The sequence below is a fragment of the Salmo salar genome, chromosome ssa23, assembly GCF_905237065.1.
Source record: "Salmo salar chromosome ssa23, Ssal_v3.1, whole genome shotgun sequence".
NCBI classification, from domain to species: Eukaryota; Metazoa; Chordata; class Actinopteri; order Salmoniformes; family Salmonidae; genus Salmo; species Salmo salar.
Window position 1 is genome coordinate 24,426,332 of NC_059464.1, and position 26,574 is coordinate 24,452,905.

Consider the following 26,574-nt stretch of genomic DNA (forward strand, 5'->3'; position numbering starts at 1 on the left):
GCGCAAGCACTCACTGCGCAAGTGCTTACTCGGGAAAATCAGGAATTGGCTGTAAGAGATCAGAGTCGTCTAGGAATCGACTTTCCTCCACTTAATGCTATGCATTTTATATTCAAAAAATTCTCTGCCTTTGCCATTCATTTGCAGCCGTAGATTTTTTGATTGCGAGTGAATCACCGTTATTTATCATTGTTATGTGGAGCTGAGCTGACTGAGATTAATGTGAGAATAGGATTTTAAGCACACATCAGACTGGCATGGCAACACTGTAACTCCTGTGTGATTTGATTAGTGCCTTCAAGGCTTGGCCACGCCAGGGACAAGGACAGCCTTGCCTTGGAAAATACTACATCGTTTATAACTTTTTTTAAAAATGTATAGATTTGAGTTTTTTTTTATTTGATTGATTTTCTCCTCCCCAGCTTGGCCATGTACATTTGTGTCTGACACCTTGTGCATCATCACCCACCTCTTATTGTTTTGAAGAGCTCTGAATCCCCAAAATCCCCTCCTGGCTCCCTGGACAGTCATTGGGCTGTTTTGTGGATATTGGCGTGACCTGTGTGTTCTGATTCTAATATTCTGTTGTGCTCTGCCACCCCTCTGTCTCCCCTTCCTTGCCATTCCTTTGTTTTCTCTCTCTCTCTCTCTCTCTCTCTGCAGCTTATTGAGACTAACTACCAGGGCATCGGCTGTGTGGACTCCATGTGTTGCTACTCAGAGGGGGAGAACGGGTGCGCCCGGCTGGGCCGGATGGTGGCGCAAGTGATGGGCCGCTGCGACCCTGCCTACGCCAACAGGTGTGACCCCACACTCTGTAGCCTCTGTTGCTGCAGGCGCATCTCCTACAAGCTGGAGCAGGATGAGCCCACTGCTCCCCAGGAGTAGTGAAGGCCTAGCCTAGTAGAGAGAGGTAGACTAGACTAAGGTCTTACTGGTAGGACAGGCACCCCAGTGACAGCGAAAGGTTTGTAGGGAGGGAGACTAGTATCTGGATCCTGGATCTTAAATGTTCTTTAATAGAGACATATTTATCTCGTATGCTATGATCGACTTCATGGAGTCCTTCTAGTCTATTTGTCTTCTATATTCAGTGGGACAACATGTTCACCAATGTAGCCATGTGTCTATGTAATCTCTCCTTCCAAGTCTGTACTCGTATGCAAGTCTTCTTTCACTCGGGGGCTTTCTGTCACCTGTCTGAAGTTTTGTGCTTTTAACTTTTCCAAAGCCTGCTGAGTCAGTGTGTTTGTCCTTCACAGTGTAGGCAAAGCCCAGGTTCAGACTCTAAGTCTCTATTGATCTATGACAATGTGTTTATGCTGCAAAATCTATTCAAGAGAATGCTAATTGAGGTAACGCTATATTTATTTGATCATTGTTAAAGATGTAGCATTCTCGTTCTGCTTTTTACTTGTACAGTCGAGGCCAAAAGTTGAGAATGACACAAATATTAATTTCCACAAAGTTTGCTGCTTCAGTGTTTTTAGATATTTTTGTCAGATGTTACTATGGAATACTGAAGTATAATTACAAGCATTTCATGAGTGTCAAAGGCTTTTATTGACAATTACATGAAGTTGATGCAAAGACTCAATATTTGCCGTGTTGACCCTTCTTTTTCAAGACCTCTGCAATCCGCCCTGGCATGCTGTCAATTAACTTCTGGGCCACATCCTGACTGATGGCAGCCCATTCTTGCTTAATCAATGCTTGGAGTTTGTCAGAATTTGTGGGTTTTTGCTTGTCCACCCACCTCTTGAGGATTAACCACAAGTTCTCAATGGGATTAAGGTCTGGGGAGTTTCCTGGCCATGGACCCAAAATATCAATGTTTTTTTCCCCGAGCCACTTAGTTATCACTTTTGCTTGATGGCAAGGTGCTCCATCATGCTGGAAAAGGCATTGTTCGTCACCAAACTGTTCCTGGATGGTTGGGAGAAGTTGTTCTCAGAGGATGTGTTGGTACCATTCTTTATTCATGGCTGTGTTCTTAGGAAAAATTGTGAGTGAGCCCACTCCCTTGGCTGAGAAGCAACCCCACACATGAATGGTCTCAGGATGCTTTACTGTTGGCATGACACAGGACTGATGGTAGCGCTCACCTTCTCCGGACAAGCTTTTTTCCAGATGCCCCAAACAATTGGAAAGGGGATTCATCAGAGAAAATGACTTTACCCCAGTCCACGGCAGTCCGATCCCTGTACCTTTTGCAGAATATCAGTCTGTCCCTGATGTTTTTCCTGGAGAGAAGTGGCTTCTTTGCTGCCCTTCTTGACACCAGGCCATCCTCCAAAAGTCTTCGCCTCACTGTGCGTGCAGATGCACTCACACCTGCCTGCTGCCATTCCTGAGCAAGCTCTGTACTGATGGTGCCCCGATCCCGCAGCTGAATCAACTTTAGGAGACGGTCCTGGCGCTTGATGGACTTTCTTGGGCACCCTGAAGCCTTCTTCACAACAATTGAACCGCTCTCCTTGAAGTTCTTGATGATCCGATAAATGGTTGATTTAGGTGCAATCTTACTTGCAGCAGTATCCTTACCTGTGAAGCCCTTTTTGTGCAAAGCAATGATGACGGCACGTGTTTCCTTGCAGGTAACCATGTTTGACAGAGGAAGAACAATGATTCCAAGCACCACCCTCCTTTTGAAGCTTCCGGTCTGTTATTCGAACTCAATCAGCATGACCGAGTGATCTCCAGCCTTGTCCTCATCAACACTCACACCTGTTTTATTTATTTGTTTTAACCCCTTTTTTCTCCCCAATTTCGTGGTATCCAATTGGTAGTAGTTACAGTCTTGTCTCATCGCTGCAACTCCCGTACGGACTCGGGAGAGGCGAAGGTCGAGAGCCATGCGTCCTCCGAAACACAACCCAACCTAGCCGCACTGCTTCTTGACACAATGCACATCCAACCCGGAAGCCAGCCGCACCAATGTGTCGGAGGAAATACCGTACACCTGGCGACCTGGTCAGCGTGCACTGCGCCAGGCCCGCCACAGGAGTCGCTAGTGCGCGATGAGACAAGGATATCCCTGCCAACCAAACCCTCCCTAACCCGGACGACGCTGGGCCAATTGTGCGTCGCCCCATGGGCCTCCCGGTCACTCACACCTGTGTTAACCTCTCTAGGGTCGGCGGGACGAAATCGTCCCACCTACTCAACAGCCAGTTGAATGCTATTACTTCAATTTCTCAAACATATGACTATTTTACACCACTTTAAAGACAAGACTCTCGTTAATCTAACCACACTGTCCGATTTCAAAAAGGCTTTACAACGAAAGCAAAACATTAGATTATGTCAGCAGAGTACCCAGCCAGAAATAATCAGACACCCATTTTTCAAGCTAGCATATAATGTCACATTAACCCAAACCACAGCTAAATGCAGCACTAACCTTTGATGATCTTCATCAGATGACAACCCTAGGACATTATGTTATACAATACATGCATGTTTTGTTCAATCAAGTTCATATTTATATCAAAAACCAGCTTTTTACATTAGCATGTAACGTTCAGAACTAGCATACCCCCCACAAACTACCGGTGAATTTACTAAATTACTCACGATAAATGTTCACAAAAAACATAACAATTATTTTAAGAATTATAGATACAGAACTCCTCTATGCACTCGCTATGTCCGATTTTAAAATAGCTTTTCGGTGAAAGCACATTTTGCAATATTCTCAGTAGATAGCCCGGCATCACAGGGCTAGCTATTTAGACACCCACCAAGTTTAGCACTCACCAAAATCAGATTTACTATAACAAAAATGTTATTACCTTTGCTGTCTTCGTCAGAATGCACTCCCAGGACTTCTACTTCAATAAGAAATGTTGGTTTGGTTCAAAATAATCCATAGTTATATCCAAATATCCTCTGTTTTGTTCGTGCGTTCAAGACACTATCCGAATGGTAAATAAGGGTGACGCGCACGACGCATTTCGTGACAAAAAAATTCTAAATATTCCATTAACGTACTTCGAAGCATGTCAACCGCTGTTTAAAATCAATTTTTATGCAATTTTTCTCGTAAAAAAGCGATAATATTCCGACCGGGAAAGCGTGTTTAGGTTCAAAGACGAAAGAAAATAAAACATGGGGTCGACTCGTGCATGCACCTCAGCCCATTGTCCTCTGATAGAGCACTTGCCAAAAGCGCTAATGTTTTTCAGCCAGTGGTTGGAATTACATCATTCAGCTTTTTCCCGCCTTCTGAGAGCCTATGGGAGCCGCGGGAAGTGTCACGTTACAGCAAAGATCCTCAGTCTTCAGTAAACAGAGTCAAAAAGCTCAAGGAATGGTCAGAGAGGGCACTTCCTGTACAGAATCTTCTCAGGTTTTTGCCTGCCATATGAGTTCTGTTATACTCACAGACACCATTCAAACAGTTTTAGAAACTTTAGGGTGTTTTCTATCCAAAGCCAATAATTATATGCATATTCTAGTTTCTGGGCAGTAGTAATAACCAGATTAAATCGGGTACGTTTTTTTATCCCGCCGTGTAAATACTGCCCCCTACCCCCAACAGGTTAACGAGAGAATCACTGACATGATGTCAGCTGGTCCTTTTGTGGCAGGGCTGAAATGCAGTGGAAATGTTTTTGGGGGATTCAGTTCATTTGCATGGCAAAGAAGGACTTTGCAATTAATTGCAATTCATCTGATCACTCTTCATAACATTCTGGAGTATATGCAAATTGCCATCATACAAACTGAGGCAGCAGACTTTGAAAATTAATATTTGTGTCATTCTCAAAACTTTTGGCCACGACTGTACTCTTGGTCTCTGACTTGCCAAAGTTTGTTATACTGTATGTGTGTATCTATGGACAATGACAGCATGATGCCAGTGTAATGCTTTCTCAGCCCCTTCCTTGTCTGCCCACACATCTACTTCACACCCTCACTCTCTCAACAGTGAGGTGAGATGAGCACTCAGAAAGAAAATAGTCAAAGTTAGACTGAGACTTGTTCCGGCCTTAATGCTAGGATACTGCCAGTGCACGGTGGGAGAGAGACCCCACCATCGGCCATACTCGCTGACTGGCAGCATGGCAGTACATCAGCCCTACTTTACTGTACCCTGTATTGTTACTGAATGATGCTTGTGTTTTGACATGCTGCAGTGTTTGGTGTCGGTGTGCCTAAGCTGAAACACGGGGACCACACTCCCTGACAGAGATGTACTGGAAAACCGTAGTCTCAAAACGAGAATAGGAGTCTTTTTGCTATTTATTTGATAAAGTGAAGTATTTGAAGCCTTAGGTGCTTTTGAGAAGAGAACTGTCTTGTTGCATGGGGCTGCCTTTGGTATTATGTATGCTGAGTAACCAGACCTTATGTGTTCACGTGTGTCCTGATCTTTTCTATAACGGTCCTCCTCCTGCTTTGCTGCACTTTGTCTGAACCTCTCGTCGTTGCCGCTCTGTCTAAAATCTAGATATTCAACTTCCCCCATCTACGTTATTCATATGCAGCTGTTATATCACCTTGGCGTCACTATTCAATCTAATATTCTGCTGCTTGCCTGGTTTTCTGTTCTGATAGATCGCCATAGACAATGGACTAATAGCTTGATATCAAGTGCGAGTACCACTAGACTAGACAATTCACACCAACATACACATTTATCAAGAAATACCTATTTTTGAAGTCATACAGCACCATGTACATACAAGATCTTAAAACGGTTGTCTTTGTCTTATAATCCATATAGCATGCATAGGGTATTGATACTTGTGATGCAAAGATGATAAAATGGGTATAGTGAGGAACAAGATGATTTATTATATTCTACAGGAGTCTGAATATGGTTGAGATATGGCAAGTCCCTACTATGCCCCCTGGTGCAATGTTAGTTTATACAGGCTGATAGATCGGAAGGGGCCTTGTGCCTTTCCCGAAGGACAGTTGAGAGCCCTCTTTTCAAGGGCTCTTTATTAGATATGTATTTTACTATAAATATGCACATATTTAAGATGTCTTCGATATATTGATTATATGATATTTTCCTATTAGCAGTAGGTAGTCAGTGTAAATTGTTCACATGTATAGCCAAGGTCTGAGCTTTATATCATTCAAAGAAACAGTATTTAGTATACCTGGTTATGCATATAGTGACATTACTGAGAGGAGGAAGTTGACTGTTTGTGTCATCCATGTTAAATCATCCTGTACTAACCCTCACTGTAATCACCCTATTCTCTCTCCTCCTTTTGAGTTGAACTCTGTTTGCTTGTGCTGCTACCCGTGTAGATTGAAGTGTAGGGCAGGAAACAAGTCTGGTGACAGGGCAGGAAACCAATAGAAGATGAGCAGAATGACAGGGTTTCAGTTCCAAGGCAGGGCCTCCTCATATTAATACAGATAAGGTCTTCAACTACTCCTGTACCATCACCCTACTGTACCATGCCATGGCAAGATGGATGTCACAGCCAACAGTAAATAAAAGGGTATTTTAGGCAGGTCCGAGATGGATTGAAGCACCTAAGGCAGGTTTTCAGCTTAGTCCTCCTCCCATACCCCTCACTCCTCTGTCGTTGATGCTTTTAGATCATGGAGCGACTCGGACCCCTTCTATTCCAACGATCGGAGCATCTTGACGCTCGCACCCATGGAGGCCGCTCATTGCTAAGGTAGCAGAGAGCAGTAGTGCCACCCTGCCACACGGAGAGGAACTACTCACCATACAGCCCAGGGCTGACCAGCAATGACATGATGCTTTGCACCACCACTTTGAGAGATGCTACATGGGCCTCTGTTCTCTTCCTGTAAATAATAAAAGGGAATAAGATGGTACCAAAGATGAAATAATGTCAGACTTGAGTGAAAAAGAACATGGTCTACTTCTTTACGCCTGTAGGTTAGTGTTGCTGCTGCTTCACCTGACTGTGGAAGGCCTGCCATCTTTCCTGAGGAAATTAGGTGGGCCTCGTTATAGCCATATCCTCCATTTTACGACCTGATTTTTCAAGGTATGAAAATGTGAAAGCAGTTGGATGATCAGGTCTCGAGACTGCTTTTTTTGATAACTGTCCCTAAAATATGCCTTTTCTGCAGATTGTTAGTAGTACGTTTGTTCAGAAATGTCAAGAGAATGTCCATTTAATAGCTCCCAATGAGATATTAAATAGCTGTCAAAGCATATGGCTTGCACATATTACAGTTCTTGTTTAAAATCCCAAATATTGTTATTTTCCTTCCATTGCTAATTACCATTGAAATCATGTTTTTGTTTGTGTGTCTTTCCCCCCTATGCTATTAACCACTTCATGTTTGTTTGCGTATTTATTTCCATCACCTGACTGAACTCAACTGCATCCTATCTTTTGGGGCCTTTGGCCCACAATAACGGAAATGCCAGAGTCGAGTCTAGAGGGTCATTGAGACAACCGTTTTAAACTTGCTATCAATGACCGTGACTTATGCACATCACCCGCACACACAGATTTATTCGAATATGGCCCAAGTTCATATAAAATCGTGGGAATTATTTGGTTGCCATTTGTAGCGGTTACCTCATCAGCTTGAAGTGGGAGACACTGAAATGTCCAAGTAGTCAGTGGAGCTTTTTTTTCTTTGCACGGTACCAATATTTGTAAGTACATCTGGCACGATTTAGTCACTCTGGCGAAGTATACTTAGTGTACTAGTATGCTACGGTTATCATTTGTCAGTTTTATATATGTAGCTTTTAGTTCAGATGGTGAATACTGGCTTGAGGCAAAATTTGACAAAGAGCTTCTAATCATGCCACTCAATAAGAGGTGTTTGAATATTGAAGTCTCCATTTTCATTGGCAATAAGGATGCATCTGCACTAGGGACAATGAAGTCAGCTGTTCATGTTCCTATCTCTTGATCATGTTAATTTAAAAAAAAGTTCTGTTACTCACCTGTCAGTGAAACGGTTTCATTGCTGATGTTTAAAGCAAATTCTGTTTACTGAATAAATGTTTTTAAAAAGCATGTAACCTTTGTCCTTTCCAGCAGATCGTGTATGCAACTAATATATACACACACACACACACAACTTTGACCAGCATAGTAGTATACCTCTATAAAACCACAGAATGAGACATTTAGAGAAAGTTTATCTGAAATGATCTTTTAGAAAAACAATGACAACCCTCAGCTAATTACAAATCAATGTGAATAATGCATTACTGAATGGATGACCGCACAGTTTAGTAGACATTCATAACTCACCACAGGACTGTGTGCTTGCGGGGATTCAACACTAACGCTGACATATTACAACACCGATAAAAACATGTGCTCTGGCCCTTCTCTCTTCTTGGTTATTTGATGGTCAATCTTTTTTGTATGTCACACGATGAGAGATGACCGTGTTAAATGAATTCAGATGACAGGCCATCTTTGCCCTGGTATTAGCTATTGGACTGTAAAGTAACCAGATTCTGGTCATTAAACACAACATGGTGGGCTTGTGAGGCGAGGCTATTAGCAGCAAATGGCCCTTATTTGAATTTCACAGCCTGGAGTGAATCTGAATCATGAGATGTAGCCTGAGTGCTAGACCTTTGTGCTATCATGCCAACTCCTTATCATTAAAGCATGTTTGGCTTGACAAGAGCATATGGGACCAGGCTATAGTGAAGCTAGAAAAAGAAAAGTTTGAAGGAGAGGAAGAACACTCACCAAAAAGCTAGTGGTTTAGTAGTTACAGTAGTACCATGAGCCAAGCTGCATAGAGAAACAGACTACAAGAGCACTTTGCAGAGGACACTACAAAAGCCAGATGTCTACTTTAATACAGCCATCTGAAAATGTAAGATAAAATAACCCAAAGCAAATATACCAGTATTGTTAAATCTACATTTGCCACAACTCAAAGGGAATTTTCTGGCATCTCATACTGTGTACAGTGTGATCCACATGGACCTGTAGTGTGTTCCTGTAGGATGGTACAGCAGTTTGCGACCCCTATAGTAAATGCCTCTTTCCTATGATTTCTACAGTAACTCTTACAGCTTCTGAAAGTTCACACATGGATATTCACACGAGATTATTCCTCTTCAGCAGCTTCCTCAAACTCCACCAGGGCTGCGTGTCGGTTGGCCTGGGAGCCCTCCTTGAAAAACACCTTCTTGATAACTCCAGCTTTAGGTGCTCGGATGGTGTGCTGCAGAGAGCGAGAGAACACAGTCTGAGGACCCACAGTTCATTTACAGCACAATATAAGTGGCTACAGGGTTCGAAAAGTCAACGTGGGTGAGCGAGTGTGTGGGTTGGGAGTAGACTCCTCAGTGTAGGAAATGACAAGCTCACCTCCATTTTCATGGCATTCATCACCATCAAGGCGTCTCCAATTTGCACAGTGTCTCCTGCCTTCACCAGCACCTAGAGGAAGAGGAGATAATATATGGCCCTGTTAGGACAGGAGTCTCAATGTCTGTTTTTCCACAACTGACATTTATCAATTGGCACGTCTGAACGAAGCACACCATGTCATCAATAGGAGGTACAGATTAAATAATGTGCTGACATTAGCTGCTGAGTGAGCTAATATCCCATGAATCAGCATGCCTGAGTGCTAACTGACCATCTGGAAGGAAATCATATCCCAGAGCAACATATTAAAGATCATCTGTCAGCGTGGCTGGGTCAGCTTTTATAGACAGAAATAATGGTGGTGAGAGAGAAAAGGGATGATCCATAATTTATTACCTTCTCAATGGTCCCGGTCATAGGTGCCACAGCTCCTCCCTGTGCTCCTGTGCTCACACCAGCCAGGAACTTGGGCACTGGAACGCTCACCTCTGCGCTGCCCTCCTGATGGGGAGAAGAGGATGGATTAGAGGACCTGAGAAGGAAAGTGACAGTGTTCTAGAGCAGGGTCCTGGGGCCCTACCTGGGTGCACGTTTTTTTGCCCTAGCACTACACAGCTGATTCAAATAACCAAGTCATCAAGTTTTGATTATTTGAATCAGATGTGTAGTGCTAGGGCAAAAACCAAAACGTGCTTCCAGGGGGCCCCAGGACCAAGTTTGAGAAACCCTGCTGTAGTGGAGCGAGACTCACCATAGAAAAGAGGTATACTGTGTTATCAAGGATGACCAGTTTGGGCCGGGACTTCACCCCGTTGACAGAGCAGTGCAGGAATGATGTCTGTCCCTCTGTCTCCACCTCCCCTGACACCTGGAACACTTCCCCTCCAATCTGATGAAGGGGACAAAACCCATCAGTTGCAAATCATGTGCCACAGAGAACTTAGACATATGGCAATTTTTACAACACAACACACACAGAACATGTACCTCCATAGAGTAAGTCCCATCTGAATTGTACGTAACCGTTACTTCCACTTCTGCAGAGGAAAAAAAGTTGTGTGTGAAGTCTTTCCTCTGCCACTTGATTAATGGACTCAGATTTGCCTTTATAGAAAATGCATATGATGTTAACCTAAAGATTTTTTTTGTATGGACATAAAACATGAATAACTTTTTTCCTCAGTGGAAATGACATACATTTCATGTGACAAGTAAACAAAAAGCAGATTAAAAGCTCTTAAAGTACTTTTCTCTGTATTAAAATAAATATTCTCAGCAACAGTGAAACATGAGGATGAGAGTGACTAATGATGTCATATGGACTGCTGAAAGTTCAATTATAGTGAGGAGATTGGCTTGCTTATAGACTGGGAGGAATCAGACACACTAATTAATCAATGTCATTACCACATGAATTACTTAAAACAGTCATTAGAATAAGGTCTAGGAGGACAGACTTCGGCTCCTCATCAACATGAAGATTGACTTAGCATTTCAATCAAACCAGGTTCTACTGGCTGCTTTCTCTATGACAGTGTTCACCAACTAGTCGATCGTGATCGACCTTCTAGGCATTCCTAGTCGATCTGCAAACATATCTGTAAAAATCCCAAACGATAAAGCCTTGCGTTACTATTTTTTTTGTCTCACATTGTTGGCAGTAAGTTCACCCGATTCAGCTGCCCTGTGCACCGGGTAGGCAAAGTATTCCCATTTATAACCATTTTCATGTCTGAAGGTACCAACTCTGCCTTCCGGCGGTCCCAGAGAGCAAATCAAGTGCACTATAGGCCTTCCTCTGGCCCATTGGATGGCTCAGAATACTGTTTCTGCAGTAACGTAGCAGGCGTTATTGAAAGCTACAGCACAGTTGATAGCCTACTGTGAGATTTAAAAACGTTTAAAACCATGACTAGAGAGAGACTGTCAAAGAATACAGCAAAGAGCTGCTGGTTTTGAGTGACTGCATGGTTTAAGTTTTTACTCAGCACTGGCAACACTTTTTATTCAACACTTTTATAAGCAATAAAATGCGCGTTCTTCCTACTTCCACTCACGCTACAACCAGCACTGCAGCTGTAATTAATGAGTAGGAACATGTATCGATAGGCTTGTTTTATTATTAGTGGCTTGGGTCTTTTTTTAATAGAGGCACTTTCTCTGTTCATAGGAGTAAGAACATGAATTTGTGTAATAATGCGGTGCGACTCGAGTTTCGCCATCAGCTGGAAGACAGTGTCCCTTTTTGGTCAGTGTCAGCAGAGGAAAGGGAGAGCGGAGGGACATTGAGAGGCGGACCCTCAGTCTGCTGCTCTTTCCCTTCGCTGAGACTGATGATGGCACCATCAGCCCCGTAAAATAAAAATGTAAATGTATGCTCACTCAGCTGTGCCTAACAAGTAATACAACAACTGATCTATTACCGGTGTGATCATATTGTCTACATCAAATTTCGAAATATATATATATTTTTAAAAATGGTCTGAACAACAATGCACTAGCAGGGCAATTCAAGCACAGCCAATATGTGGTGATAATGTATTGGGCCTATAGCCTACTGCAGGGATCCCCAAATTTGGCCCGCGAGTTGTTTTATTTGTCCCCCCAAGTTCTGAGAATGTATTTATTTATTTTGCATAAGACTAAAAACACCAGGAAATCAGCTCTAAGTGATTTTAATTTTGTAAAAATCGGTTCCAAAGTATTCACACATAATAAAAGAGACACATGATCGTATACAAATGTAAGCAAGGTTTGAGAAATTATGTTTTAGTCAAATATATTTCTTTGGGCGTTTTGCAGTCTACAAATGATTTGTAATTCTGATCCAGCCCCCCGACCATCCGCGCAAGAATTTATAAAACAATTGTCCTGCGGTTGAATCTACAGTAGTTGATGATGATCCCTGGCCTACCGCAAAACTCAATGCTACAATACTGTTTTCAATAGGATAATGTTGCATAGGCTTACGCTTTTTGTGTCATGAACCAAAAACTCTGAGCTGTAGATCTGGGCATTCATTTTAACTCAGAAAGTGAACTTGACTCAGAAAAGGCTGGTGACCACTGGTCTATGACCTGGTGAAGGAGGTTCGGACTCACTAGTTTCACCCAGGTGGAGGGTCATATTCCTACTGTATAGGATGTTCACCCTCCGGCCATTACTGGAGGCAAAAGGAGAGAAGGGATCTGCGATGGGAGAAAAGGACAGTTTAGGATCTCCTCCAACAGTTGAGTAAATCAAATCAGAGTTTATTAGTCACATGCACAGGGTCACAGATGTACTGTAATTGCAGGGTTCAGTGCAATTCTTAAGCTCCAACAATACAGGTCAGAGATGTGAGCGAAACAATAATACCAAGTAAAATAGAATTGTGTGTGTATATTTATACACACACGAAAGTTTGGACACCCACTCATTCAAGGGTTTTTCTTTATTTTTACTATATTGCAGAATAATAGTGAAGACATCAAAACTATGAAATAACACATATGGAATCATGTAGTAAGCAAAAAAAGTTAAACCCAAATATATTTGAGATTCTTCAAAGTAGCCACCCTTTTCCTCGATGACAGCTTTGTACACTCTTAGCATTCTCTCAACCAGCTTCATGGGTAATGCTTTTCCAACAGTCTTGAAGGAGTTCCCACATATGCTGAGCACTTGTTGGCTGCTTTTCCTTCACTCTGCGGTCCAACTCATCCCAAACCATCTCAATTGGGTTGAGGTCAGGTCATCTGATGCAGCACTCCATCACTCATCTTCTAATTCAAAATGTAGCCCTTACACAGCCTGGAGGTGTCTTGGGTCAATGTCCTGTTGAAAAACAAATGATAGTCCCACTAAGCGCAAACCAGATGGGATGGCGGATCGCTGCAGAAGGCTGTGGTAGCCATGCTGGTTGAATTCTAAATAAATGTCAGACAGTGTCACCAGCAAAGCACCCCCACACAATTACACCATCTACTCCATGCTTCATGGTGGGAACCACAGATCAATTCAAATTTTATTTGTCACATGCACCGAATATAAGAGGTGTAGACCTTAGTGAAATGCTTACTTACAAGCCCTTTACCACAAAAAGTAAGAACAACAAATAATTAAAGAGCAGTAGTAAATAACAATAGTGGGGCTATACACAGTGGGTACCGGTACAGAGTCAATGTGCGGGGGCACCGGTTAGTTGAGGTAACATGTACATGTAGGTACAGTTATTAAAGTGACAAACAGATAATAAGAGAGTAGCATCAGCGTAGAAGAGGGTGGGGGCAATGCAAATAGTCTGGGTTGCCATTTGATTAGCTGTTCAGGAGCCTTATGGCTTGGGGGGGTAGAAGCTGTTTAGAAGCTTCTTGGACATACTTGGCGCTCCGGTACCGCTTGCCATGCAGTAGCAGAGAGAACAGTCAATGACTAGGGTGGCTTGAGTCTTTGACAATTTTTAGGGCCTTCATCTGACACCGCCTGGTATAGAGGTCCTGGATGGCAGGAAGCTTGGCCCCGGTGATGTACGGGGGGCCATACACACTACCCTTTTTAGTGCCTTGCAGTTGGAGGCCGAGCATTTGCCATACCAGGCAGTGATGCAACCCATCAGGATGCGCTCGATGGTGCAGCTGTAAAATCTTTTGAGGATCTGAGGACCCATGCCAAATCTTTTCAGTCTCCTGAGAGGGAATAGGTTTTGTCGTGCCCTCTTCATGACTGTCTTGGTGTGCTTGGACCATGTTAGTTTGTCGGTGATGTGAACGCCAAAGAATTTGAAGCGCTCAACCTGTTCCACTACAGCCCCGCCGGTGAGAATGGGGGCGTGCTCGGTCCTCCTTTTCCTGTAGTTCACGATCACCTCCTTTGTCTTGATCACATTGAGGGAGAGGTTGTTGTCCTTGCACCACACAGTCAGGTCTCTGACCTCCTCCCTATTGGCCGTCTCTTCGTTGTTGGTGATCAGGCCTAGCACTGTTGGGTCATCAGCAAACTTAATGATGGTACTGGAGTCATGCAGTCATGAGGGAACTGGGCATACAGGAGGGGACTGAGCACGTAACCCTGAGGGGCCCCCGTGATGAGGATCAGTGTGGCGTATGTGTTGATACCTACCCTTACCACCTGGGGGCGGTCCGTCAGGAAGTCCAGGATCCAGTTGCAGAGGGAGGTGTTTAGTTCCAGGGTCCTTAGCTTAATGATGAGCTTTGTGGGCACTATGGTGTTGAACGCTGAGTTATAGTCAATGAATAGCATTCGCACATAGGTGTTCCTTTTGTCCAGGTGTGAAAGGGCAGTGTGGAGTGCAATAGAGATTGCATCATCTGTGGATCTATTTGTGGTATGCAAATTGTTGGTGCGGCATGCAACACGTTAGCTAGCAGGACGGAAGGCAAAGGCAGATTAGCCACTCGTCACCAGATCCTCACAAGGCACCCTGATCTTTTTCCACAAAATCTCAGTTTCCTTCTCCAGCGAATGAAGGAGATCTGGGCTGGTCAGGTGTCTGTAGTATATCAATCCCATCTGACTCATTGAAGAAAAACTCTGTCTAATCTGAGGGGAGTAATCACAGTTCTGATGTCCAGAAGCTCTTTTCAGTGATAAGAGACAGTCATTATGTACAAAACAAGTTAAACAACAACAAAAAAAACACCCAAAATAGCATGGTTGGTTAAGAGCCGATAAGACGGCAGCCATCCCCTCCGGCGCCATCATGAACATGCGGAGATCATCCGTTCACCTACTCTGTGTCTCACGAAGACACGGCGGTTGGAACCAAAAATCTCAAAATTGGACTCAGATTTCTACCAGTCTATTTATTGTCCATTGCTCATGTTTCTTGGCCAAAGAAAGTCTCCTCTTATTATTATTAGTTGTGTCCTTTAGTAGTGGTTTCTTTGCAGCAATTCGACCATGAAGGCCTGATTCACACAGTCTCCTCTGAACAGTTGATGATGTGTCTGTTACTTGAACTCTGAAGAATTTATTTGGGCTAATATTTCTGAGGCTGGTAACTCTAATAAACTTATCCTCTGCAGCAGAGGTAACTATGGGTCCTCCTTTCCATTGGCGGTCCTCATGAGAGCCAGTTTCATCATAGCGCTTAATGGTATGGTTTCTGCGACTGCACTTGAAGAAACGTTAAACGTTCTTGAAATTTTCCAGATTGACTGACCTTCATGTCTTAAAGTAATGATGGACCGTCGTTTCTCTTTGCTTATTTGAGCTGTTCTTGCCATAATATGGACTTTTACCAAATAGGGCCATCTTCGATATACCACTCAAACTTTGTCACAAGACAACTGATTGCCTCAAACACATTAAGGAAAGAAATTCAATAAGGCACACCTGTTCATTGAAATGCAATCCAGGTGAAGCTGGTTGAGAGAATGCCAAGAGTGTGCAAAGCTGTCATCAAGGCAAAGGGTGGCTACTTTAAAGATTCTCAAATATAAAATATATTTTGATTTGTTTAACACTTTTTTGGTTACTACATGATTCCATGTGTGTCATTTAATAGTTTTGATGTCTTCACCATTCTTCAATGTAGAAAATAGTATAAAAATAAAGAAAAGCCCTTGAATGAGTAGATGTGTCAACTTTTGACTGGTACTGTATGACGTACAGTTGAAGTCGGAAGTTTACATAAACAAGTTTTAAAGACTCCAACCTAAGTGTTTCAACTACTCCACAAATTTCTTGTTAACAAACTATAGTTTTGGTAAGTCGGTTAGGACATCTACTTTGTGCATGACAAGTCATTTTTCCAACAGTTGTTTACAGACAGATTATTTCACTGTATCACAATTCCAGTGACTGTGCCTTTAAACAGCTTGGGAAATTCCAGAAAATGATGTCATGGCTTTAGAAGCTTCTGATAGGCTAATTGACATTTTATTCAATAGGAGGTGTACGTGTGGATGTATTTCAAGGCCTACCTTCAAACTCAGTGCCTCTTTGCTTGACATGATGGGAAAATCAAAAGAAATCAGCCAAGACCTCAGAAAAAAAATTGTAGACCTCCACAAGTCTGGTTCATCCTTGGGAGCAATTTCCAAACGCCTGAAGGTACCATGTTCATCTGTACAAACAATAGTACGCAAGTATAAACACCATGGGACCACGCAGCCGTCATACCGCTCGGGAAGGAAACGCGTTCTGTCTCCTAGAGATGAACGTATTTTGGTGTGAAAAGTGCCAATCAATCCCAGAACAACAGCAAAGGACCTTGAGAAGATGCTGGAGGAAACAGGTACAAAAGTATCTATATCCACAGTAAGACGAGTCCTATATCGACATAACCTGAAAGGCCGCTCAGCAAGGAAGAAGCCACTGCTCCAAAACTGCCATTACAAAAGCCAGACTACGGTTTGCAACTGCACATGGGGACCAAGATCGTACTTTTTGGAGAAATGTCCTCTGGTCTGACGAAACAAAAATAGAACCGTTTGGCCATAATGACCATCGTTATGTTTAGAGGAAAAAGTGGGAGGCTTGCAAGCCGAAGAACACCATCCCAACCGTGAAGCACGGAGTTGGCAGCATCATGTTGTGGGGGTGCTAAGCTGCAGGAGGGACTGGTGCACTTCACAAAATAGATGGCATCATGAGGAAAGAAAATTATGTGGATATATTGAAGCAACATCTCAAGACATCAGTCAGGAAGTTAAAGCTTAGTCGCAAATCGGTCTTCCAAATGGACAATGACCCCAAGCATACGTCCAAAGTTGTGGCAAAATGGCTTAAGGACAACAAAGTCAAGGTATTGGAGTGGCCATCACAAAGCCCTGACCTCAATCCTATAGAAAATTTGTGGGCAGAACTGAAAAAGCGTGTGCGAGCAAGGAGCCTACAAACCTGACCCAGTTACACCAGCTCTGTCAGGAGGAATGGGCCAAAATTCACCCAACTTATTGTGGGAAGCTTGTGGAAGGCTACCCGAAACGTTTGACCCAAGTTAAACAATTTAAAAGCAATGCTACCAAATACTAATTGAGTGTATTGTAAACTTCTGACCCACTGGGAATGTGATGAAAGAAATAAAAGCTGAAATAAATCACTCAACTATTATTCTGACATTTCACATTCTTAAAATAAAGTGGTGATCCTAACTGACCTAAGACAGGGAATTTTTACTAGGATTAAATTTGGCTCAGGTATATGTACATATGCACGCACACACTATACAAAAGTATGTGGACACCCCTTCAAATTAGTGGATTCAGCCATTTCAGCCACACCTGTTGCTGACAGGTGTATAACATCTCCATAGACAAACATTGGCAGTAGAACGGCCTTACTGAAGAGCTCAGTGACATTCAACATGGCACCATCATAGGATGCAACCTTTCCAACAAGTCAGTTTGCCAAACTGTAAAACCCCGGTCAACTGTAAGTGCTGTTATTGTGAAGTGTAAACGTCTACGAGCAACAACGGCGCAGCCGCAAAGTGGTAGGCCACACAAGCTCACAAAATGGGACCGCCGAGTGCTGAAACGCATAAAAATTGTCTGCCCTCGGTTGCAACACTCACTACCGAGTTCCAAACTGACTCTGGAAGCAACGTCAGCACAATAACTGTTCGTCGGGAGCTTCATGAAATGGGTTTCCATGGCCGAGCAGCTGCACACAAGCCTAAGATCACCATACGCAATGCCAAGCGTCGGCTGGAGTGGTGTAAAGCTTGCCGCTATTGGACTCCAGAGCAGTGTAAACGAGTTCTTTGAATCACGCTTCACCATCTGGCATTCTGACGAACAAATCTGGGTTTGGCGGATGCCAGAATGCTACCTGCCCCAATGCATAGTGCCAACTGTAAAGTTTGGAGGAGGAATAATGGTCTGGGGCTGTTTTGCATGGTTCGGGCTAGGCCCCTTAGTTCCAATGAAGGGAAATCTTAATGCTACAGTATACAATGACATTCTAGACGATTTTGTGCTTCCAACTTTGTTTCCTGTTTCAGCATGACAATGCCCCTGTGCACAAAGCGAAGACCATACAGAAATGGTTTATAAAGATCGGTGTGGAAGAACTTGACTGGCCTGCACAGAGCCCTGACCTCAATCCCATCAAAAACCTTTGTGATGAATTGGAACGCCGACTGTGAGACAGGCCTAATCGCCCAACATCAGTGCCCAACCTCACAAATGCTTGTGACAGAAAATCAGCAAGTCCCCCGCAGCAATGTTCCAACATCTAATGGGAAGCCTTCCCAGAAGAGTGGATGCTGTTATAGCAGCAAAGGGGGGGGATCAACTCCATATTAATGGCCATGATTTTGGAATGAGATGTTCGACGAGCAGGTGTCCACATACTTTTCGTCATGTAGCGTAGTTCTCAGTGACCTGTAAAGACAGGCCTGTTGTTGTTCCTCACCGTTGGACTGGTCTCTGAAGGTCTGGGTGCTGGCCCTCTCTCTGAGCAGCAGGCCCAGGGCAGCCTGACACAGTGTGGCCCTGGAGGGAGGGATGGGTTTAGGGAACAGCTGCTCATAGTGCTGGGGGATGAAGCTGGTGGTCACATTCCCCGCCTCAAACTCTGGATGTCCAGACAGACTCAGCAGGAAGTCAATGTTGGTGTTGAGGCCTACGATCTGCCGGGATCAGTGGTCATAAGTCAATGAAAAGTCTCTGACAGAAACAGAAATGGGATGTGTCCAGTGTGTGTATATAATGCTCTTACGTTGTACTGGCGTAGACAGTATCTGAGCTTCTTCAGAGCAGCAGATCGGTCTTCTCCCCACACCACCAGTTTAGCGATCATGGGGTCGTAGTGGGCTGACACTTCATCTCCTGAGAACACAGACAGGTACAGCATCACTATGTGGTTATATCAAGAGTTCTGTCTGACAGTCTAGCGTAAAATAGGTGTAAGTAGTCACAGGTAAGCTGGGTGTACTGTACCTTCCCTGACGCCCGTCTCGATGCGTGTGTATTCGTCTGCCAGGGGTGTAGACAGATGAAGGAGGGGTCCTGCCCCAGGGAGGAAGTCGTTGTTGGGGTCCTCAGCGTATATCCTGGCCTCAAACGAATGGCCCATCAGTTCAATCTCCTCCTGCAGGAGGGGCAGCCTCTCGCCTGCAGCCACCTGAGAGCCAAGTAGTTTATAGTTGACTCGGTTTGTCGTCTCTCTCCTGTTGCGGCTGCTTCCCACACACAAAGCCTCGCCCTGTCACTCAAGCAACACAGTTCCTCCGCATCGCTGTTAGATTCACTATAGATTTGCATGCTGTTCTGTTAGGTCAAATGCAGTCAACAGATTGATCCAAAGAAGAACGATGCTGCTTTCCATTTAGCTTTTTAATATACACTGAGTGTACAAAACATTAAGAACACTTGCTCTTTCCATGACAGACTGACCAGGTGAAAGCTATCCCTTATTGATGTCACTCGTTAAATCCACTTCAGGGGAGGAAACAGGTTAAAGAAGGATTTTTGAAGACTTATGCCAGTATCCCTGTGGAATGCTTTCGACACATTGTTGAGTCCATGCCCCGGCAAATTGAGGCTGTTCTGAGGACAAAATATTAGTTTGCATTGTATGAACATTTGGTAATGGCTGGGGTGAATCATCTCATTGATGGTTAGCTTATCTTTAGGACTGCTGTGTGATAGCATTACTGCTCTGTAATCTAACGTGGTAATCTTGTGGCTAGCTATCATTACCGCTGTGCTGCGTAACCTCAGAGAGAAAGCCCATGTTATTACTCATCTAATGTACCTCTGAATGCCCACAGTGGTGGCCAGGCTACATCACGCTACCTCAGTGTGTTGTTAATGTTTTGTACATTCAGTGTAAATAATTATATTCCTATGATTCCAACAATTCACCCAAGTGGTTTGATCTATATCACAAATCGAAAATAAAAAAAGATTGCTAAAAGATTTTCTGTCCATATCGTGGAGCCCTACATCAGGGTGGTGATTTAACAAATTGTTCATTTAATCTTTATGCAGATTAAAATCCATAATCTCTGGGATTATGAGGCCTTCTACAGGAGCTCATAAATACACTCAACACACTGAGTCTACAAAAAATTAGGAACACCTTCCTAATATTGAGTTGCACCCCCTTTTGCCCTCAGAACAGCTTCAATTCATCAGGACATGGGCTCTACAAGGTGTCGAAAGCGTTCCAAAGGGATGCTGGCCCATGTTGACTCCAATGCTTCCCACAGTTGTGTCAAGTTGGCTGGATGTCCTTTGGGTGGTGAACCATTCTTGATACACATGGGAAACTCTTGAGCGTGAAAAACCGACCAGCTTTGCAGTTCTTGACAAACTCACACCGGTGCGCCTGGCACCTACTACCATACCCCGTTCAAAGGCACTTCAGTCTTTTGTCTTGCCCATTCACCCTCTGAATGACACACACACACAATCCATATCTTAACTGTCTCAAGGCTTAAAAATCCTTCTTTAACCGGTCTCCTCCCCTTCATCGACACTGATTGAAGTGGATTTAACAAGTGACATCAATAAGGGATCATGGCTTTCACCTGGACAGTCCATGTCATGGAAAGAGCAGGTGTTCATGTTTTGTACACCCATTGTATTACAACACATTGATGTCCCCAACCCCCTCTTTCCGATGGCATCCCTCTTTCCATCTTACCCTGAGCTGCCACTCCACCAGGTCAGTTCCAGTGATCATCTCAGACACAGGGTGCTCCACCTGCAGACGTGTGTTCATCTCCATGAAGTAGAAGTTGTGCTGTGCATCCATGATGAACTCCACAGTGCCTGCATAGAATCAGGGACATACTGTAAATGTGGTTGTCACACCGGTGCACAGGGTAGTGCAAAGGATGGGAAAGCCTCTATTTAAAACATTACAACAGATGATTTCATAACCCTCTAGTGAGTGAGTGTTCAAAGCAACAACGTTTGAGGTCCATTCTCTGCTCACCTGCTCCCACATAGTTGACGGCTTTGGCTGCTCTCACCGCTGCCTCTCCCAGTTTACACCTCACCTCCTCGCTTATACCAGGCTACAAGCACCGGTGCAAACACAAACAAAAAATAATGAACACACACACACACACACACACGGCCTAGGTTGTTCAAACCATAGTGCAGTCAAGTCTCCTATTCAGCATTTACACAGGAAACCAAGACATGTTACTTTAGAGCAAAAATCGAATGTTATTGGTCGCATGTACATATTTTGCTGATGTTATCGCGGGTCAAGTGAAATGCAGCTAGCCTAGTGGTTAGAGCGTTGGGCCAGTAACCGAAAGGTTGTTAGATCGAATCCCGAGCTGACACAGTAAAAATCTGTCGTTCTGCCACTGAGGAAGGCAGTTAACCCACTGTTCCTTGGTAGGCCGTCATTGTAAATAAGAATTTGTTCTTAACTGACTTGCCTAGTTAAATAATTAAAATGCTTATGATTCTAGCGCCGACAGTGCAGTAATACCTAACAATACACACAAATCCCAAGAAGGAATTAAGAAATATGAGAATGAGCAGTGTCAGTGTCCGGAATATAAATATACACCGAGTGCTCTCTCCATGGCAGACTGGCCAGGTGAAAGCTATGACCCCTCACCTGTTAAATCCACTTCAATCAGTGTAGATGAAGGGGAGGAGACAGGTTAAAGATGGATTTTTAAGACGAGACAATTGAGACATGGATTGTGTATACGTGTGTTCAGAGGGTGAATGGGCAAAACAAAATATTTAAGTGCCTTTGAAAAGGGTATGGTAGTACTGTAGGTGCTAGGCGCACCAGTTTGAGTGTGTTTTTCATGATCAACAGTTTCCCGTGTGTATCAAGAATGGTCCACCACCCAAAGAACATCCAGCCAACTTGACACAACTGTGGGAAGCATTGGCGTCAACATGGGCCAGAATCCCTGTGGAACGCTTTCAACACCTTGTAGAGTCCATGCCCCAACAAATTGGGGCTGTTCCGATGGAAATATTAGGAAGGTGCTCCTAATGTTTTGTACACTCAGTGTATATGTATATATGATGGTGTGTATAGACATTGTGGACAGTATATGGATAGAAAAGGTGTGTACTGCAGTAGTTCTATAGGATTAACTTTGACTATAATACAGTATGAAATGGGTAAAACAGTATGTAACATTATTTAAAAAAATACCAGTGTCGAAGCAGTCTAAGGTGCAGGGTAGCGTACCGGGTAGTAGCCGGCTAGTAACAGTGACTAAAGTTCAGGGCAGGATACTGGGCGGAGTCCTGTACCCTGCACTTACCCCTGGTGCTTCCTCAATGATCTTCTGGTGCCTTCTCTGCACGCTGCAGTCCCTCTCAAACAGGTAAACAGCATTTCCATGCTGGTCCCCAAAGACCTGGACCTCCACGTGTCTGGTCAGGGAAGGAATCTGGTCACACGACATCTAAACAAGGGTATTGTCTGAATCTCCAAAAGAAATAGACATACAGCGTCTTCTACATACCTGGGGTCCTCTACAAATTTCTCCACTAGCATGACGTCATCGTTGAAGGACTTGCGAGCCTCTCGTCTCGCAGACTCAAGCTGCTCATGGAAATCTTCAGCAGTGTGTGAAATGCGCATTCCCTAGATAAACCAATCAGAACCATAGGAGCCTTGAAACACAAACCACACTATCATACCATGAAACAATCATTTTGGTTTGTACATTGAGAGGTTCAAAACCGAATTTACAATATCTTACTTACTTTACCACCCCCGCCACGCACAGCCTTTATCATCACTGGGTAGCCAATCCTGACAGCCTCAGCTTGGAGCTTCTCATCCGATTGGTCCTCTCCGTGGTAACCCTCGATGATAGGAACACCCGCAGCTGACATAATGTATTTTGATGTACTAGGAAAAAGAAAAGGAATAGATTTAAGATTGAACTTTTGAATAACCCTTATTCAGATCAGACTTACAACATACAAAACTGAAAAGTGACTTGAAAAGAGAGGAGTCATTTAACTATACCTTTTGATACCCATGTCTCTGATGGCAGATGATGGAGGACCAATGAAAATGATACCCTCCTGTTTGCACGCCTCAGCAAACTCTGTATTCTCTGACAGGAAGCCATATCCCGGATGGACAGCCTATAACAAAAACACAATTACAAACATCAACTTATTCTTCAGTGATAGCCGGTATGGCGACTTTGAGAAACAGTGGATTGTCAAAATAAATGAGAACGAAAAATACTACAAATACAATACTGCACTTGACATACATGTGATCCAGATCTCTTGGCAACCTCCAAGACTTTCTCCATTGACAAGTAACTCTGCTGGGATGCAGCTGGCCCAATGTTATAGGCCTCATCTGCCTAAGGAACGAGAGAAACCTCATCAATACAGTTGCATCTACAAGCATAACACTGAGGGGTCAAAGTTGACAGCGTTGACATACCATGGCCACATGCATGGAATGACGGTCTGCATCACTGTATACTGCCACAGAGCGCACACCCATCTTCTTTGCTGTTCGCATCACACGGCAGGCAATCTCTCCTCTGTTGGCAATGAGTACTTTCTCTATCCTGCCTTGCCCTAAAGGAAAAGAGACCTGATCTATGAGTGATGTAACACGTACCAATTTAGTCAATTAAACTCAGAAAAAAAAAGAAACATCCCTTTTTCAGGACCCTGTCTTTCAAAGATAATTCGTAAAAATCCAAATAACGTCACAGATCTTCATTGTAAAGGGTATAAACACTGTTTCCCATGCTTGTTCAATGAACCATAAACAATTAATGAACATGCACCTGTGAACAGTCATTAAGACACTAACAGCTTACAGACGGTAGGCAATTAAGGTCACAGTTATGAAAACTTAGGACACTAAAGAGGCCTTTCTACTGACAAAACACCAAAACAAAGATGCCCAGGGTCCTTGCTCATCTGCGTGAATGTGCCTTAGGCATGCTGCAAGGAGGCATGAGGACTGCAGATGTGGTCAGGGCAATAAATTGCAATGTCCATACTGTGAGACGCCTAAGACAGTGCTACAGAGCGACAGGACGGACAGCTGATCGTCCTCGCAGTGGCAGACCACGTGTAACAACACCTGCACAGGATCGTTACATCCGAATGCACACCTGCGGGACAGGTACAGGATGGCAACAACAACTGCCCTTGTTACACCAGGAACGCACAATCCCTCCATCAGTGCTCAGACTGTCTGCAATAAGCTGGACAGAGCTCGTAGGCCTGTTGTAAGGCAGGTCCTCACTAGACATCACCGGCAACAACGTCGCCTATGGGCACAAACTCACCGTCGCTGGACCAGACAGAACTGGCAAAAAGAGCTCTTCACTGACGAGTCGCGGATCTGTCTCACCAGTGGTGATGGTTGGATTCGCGTTTATCGTCGAAGAAATGAGCGTTACACCGAGACCTGTACTCTGAAGCGGGATCGATTTGGAGGTGGAGGGTCCATCATGGTCTGGGGTGGTGTGTCACAGCATCATCGAACTGAGCTTGTTGTCATTGCAGGCAATCTCAACGCTGTGCGTTACAGTGAAGACATCCTCCTCTCTCATGTGGTACCCATCCTGCAGGCTCATCCTGACATGACCCTCCAGCATGACAATGCCACCAGCCATACTGCTCGTTCTGTGCGTGATTTCCTGCAAGACAGGAATGTCAGTGTTCTGCCATGGCCAGTGAAGAGCCCGGATCTCAATCCTATTGAGCACGTCTGGGACCTGTTGGATCGTAGGGTGAGGGCTAGGGCCATTCCCCCCCCCAGAAATGTCCAGAAACTTGCAGGTGGCTTGTTGGAAGAGTGGGTTAACATCTCACTGCAAGAACAGGCAAATCTGGTGCAGTTAATGAGGAGGAGATGCACTGCAGTACTTAATGCAGCTGGTGGCCACACCAGATAATGACTTACTTTTCACCCCCCCTTTGTTCAGGGACGCATTATTCCATTTCTGTTAGTCATATGTCTGTGGAACTTGTTCAGTTTATGTCTCAGTTGTTGAATCTTGTTATGTCCATACAAATATTTACACGTTAAGTTTGCTGAAAATAAAACACACTTGACAGTGAGAGGACGTTCTCTTTTTTTTGCTAAGTTTACAATGCTTCCTCTGCAGTTCAATCTAGATGGAAAGAAAAAGAGAATATTAAAATCAGCACTTCTGTGAATATTATTGTCCCATGTTACTTACCAACTGAGGCAAACCGGACAGATCCTTTGGTCCATATACATTTCCTAAGATGAGACAATCACAGGTCATTGCAGGACACAGACCTTGGTTGGACAGGTCATGTCAAGAGAGCACCTACGGTAGTTACAGCCGTTTACATAAATGAATGGCTTTCAAGGGCAGACATGCTAATTGTACCATAGTGCAGGTGGCTGCCTTCATCACAGCTGGCTAATACTCGAATCCATAATGACCATTGCTCAAAGACAATGACTATTATCTAACTAACTAGCTAGCTGATATATATGCATTAACTGAACTGCCCATTGCTTTGGAAACAAAACATTTCACCATTCAAACGGTTAAGCTAGCTGGTTTGTTAGCTGTTATGCTAAGTTAGTTACCTTTATTTAACCTTGCACAAAATCGGTGCATATTAAAAAGTAATTAGGCTAAACACGTTAGTTATGTTGAAATACACGACACAAGATAGTGACTTAGTCGTTTTGGATATATCATATTAACGTTACTTGTTTAACACTAAGATGATAACTACAATATTCTGATGCACGTTCGACTTGCTGTCTAGCGGCGCTAACTAGTTAGCTAGCTAGCCAACTGTCTAGAACAAAAAGCTATAAACATTTGTATTTTCTTCTTAGCAGCTCATTTATTTAGAATAGATAACTTGCAGTAATAGTAAACATAACACAACATATGATAAGCATTATCGACTTACTGTTGAAATATTCTTAGACCCTGTAGGGTTTGAACTTTCAGGACAGCAAACATGTCTGCTGTCTAGTTGCAGCCGATTGAGGAAATTATAAGCGTTTGCCTTTATGAAATCGATTATTTTGATTTACCAATTAAGCCTTAGCTAGTTACGATACTGCATTTTATAATAAGTATTATAAACTAGAGTTGATCGGTGGAACTGGTATTCTATGAAATTATAAAACTAAAACATGCTGTTAGTTTGGTGAAAATAACAACAAATACAGAGTTCCATTTGCTAAGACTGTCTCTCTTGTGTACCCGTAAGATGATCAACCAATAGAAAAGGTCGAGACGGAGGTGGGGTCTCTGCGTTTCCACTAGTTACCACAGCCACAAAGTAAAATCAGTCTATATCGTAAAAATGGACGAAACCCAAAATTTACT

The 26,574-nt window shown here is 43.6% G+C and overlaps 2 protein-coding genes across 5 annotated transcripts in view; one reads left to right on the forward strand and one right to left on the reverse strand.

The window, feature by feature from the left end:
* The window catches only part of LOC106584299 (phospholipid-transporting ATPase IF), a 61,109-nt gene extending 53,122 nt beyond the window's left edge, over nt 1–7,987 (forward strand). For 2 of the 4 annotated variants that reach the window (XM_045706421.1, XM_045706419.1), the window contains exons 30-31: nt 664–800; nt 6,568–6,832. In XM_045706421.1, the coding sequence (XP_045562377.1) occupies nt 664–769 (106 nt within the window). In that variant the 3' untranslated portion in view covers nt 770–800; nt 6,568–6,832. Of the gene's footprint in view, nt 1–663; nt 801–6,567 lie in introns of all 4 variants that reach the window. The other 2 variants (XR_006761563.1, XM_045706420.1) reach the window with 2 other exon arrangements.
* Nucleotides 7,988–8,090: 103 nt separating this feature from the next.
* LOC106584300 (methylcrotonoyl-CoA carboxylase subunit alpha, mitochondrial) lies at nt 8,091–26,455 on the reverse strand. Its single transcript, XM_014169384.2, has 19 exons — nt 26,150–26,455; nt 25,432–25,475; nt 23,667–23,806; nt 23,488–23,583; nt 23,232–23,353; nt 22,964–23,111; nt 22,720–22,841; nt 22,516–22,627; nt 21,204–21,285; nt 20,910–21,037; nt 19,199–19,382; nt 18,978–19,087; nt 18,672–18,888; nt 12,410–12,496; nt 10,296–10,345; nt 10,060–10,197; nt 9,705–9,809; nt 9,306–9,377; nt 8,091–9,159 (listed from the first exon to the last, which is right to left on the reverse strand). The coding sequence occupies exons 1-19, from the start codon at nt 26,200–26,202 to the stop codon at nt 9,043–9,045; spliced, it is 2,127 nt and encodes a 708-aa protein (XP_014024859.1). The 5' UTR covers nt 26,203–26,455; the 3' UTR covers nt 8,091–9,042.
* Between the last annotated feature and the right edge of the window lie 119 nt (nt 26,456–26,574).

Bases quoted from the DNA above. Each gene is read 5' to 3' on its own strand.
- LOC106584300 (XM_014169384.2), bottom strand. From the start codon at position 26,202: ATGTTTGCTGTCCTGAAAGTTCAAACCCTACAGGGTCTAAGAATATTT. The intron at 18,889-18,977 runs GTAAGAGCATTA...TGATCCCGGCAG, and splicing joins ACTGTCTACGCCAGTACAAC to ATCGTAGGCCTCAACACCAA. The intron at 12,497-18,671 runs GTGAGGAACAAC...CTCCCATCGCAG, and splicing joins CTTCAGAGACCAGTCCAACG to ATCCCTTCTCTCCTTTTGCC.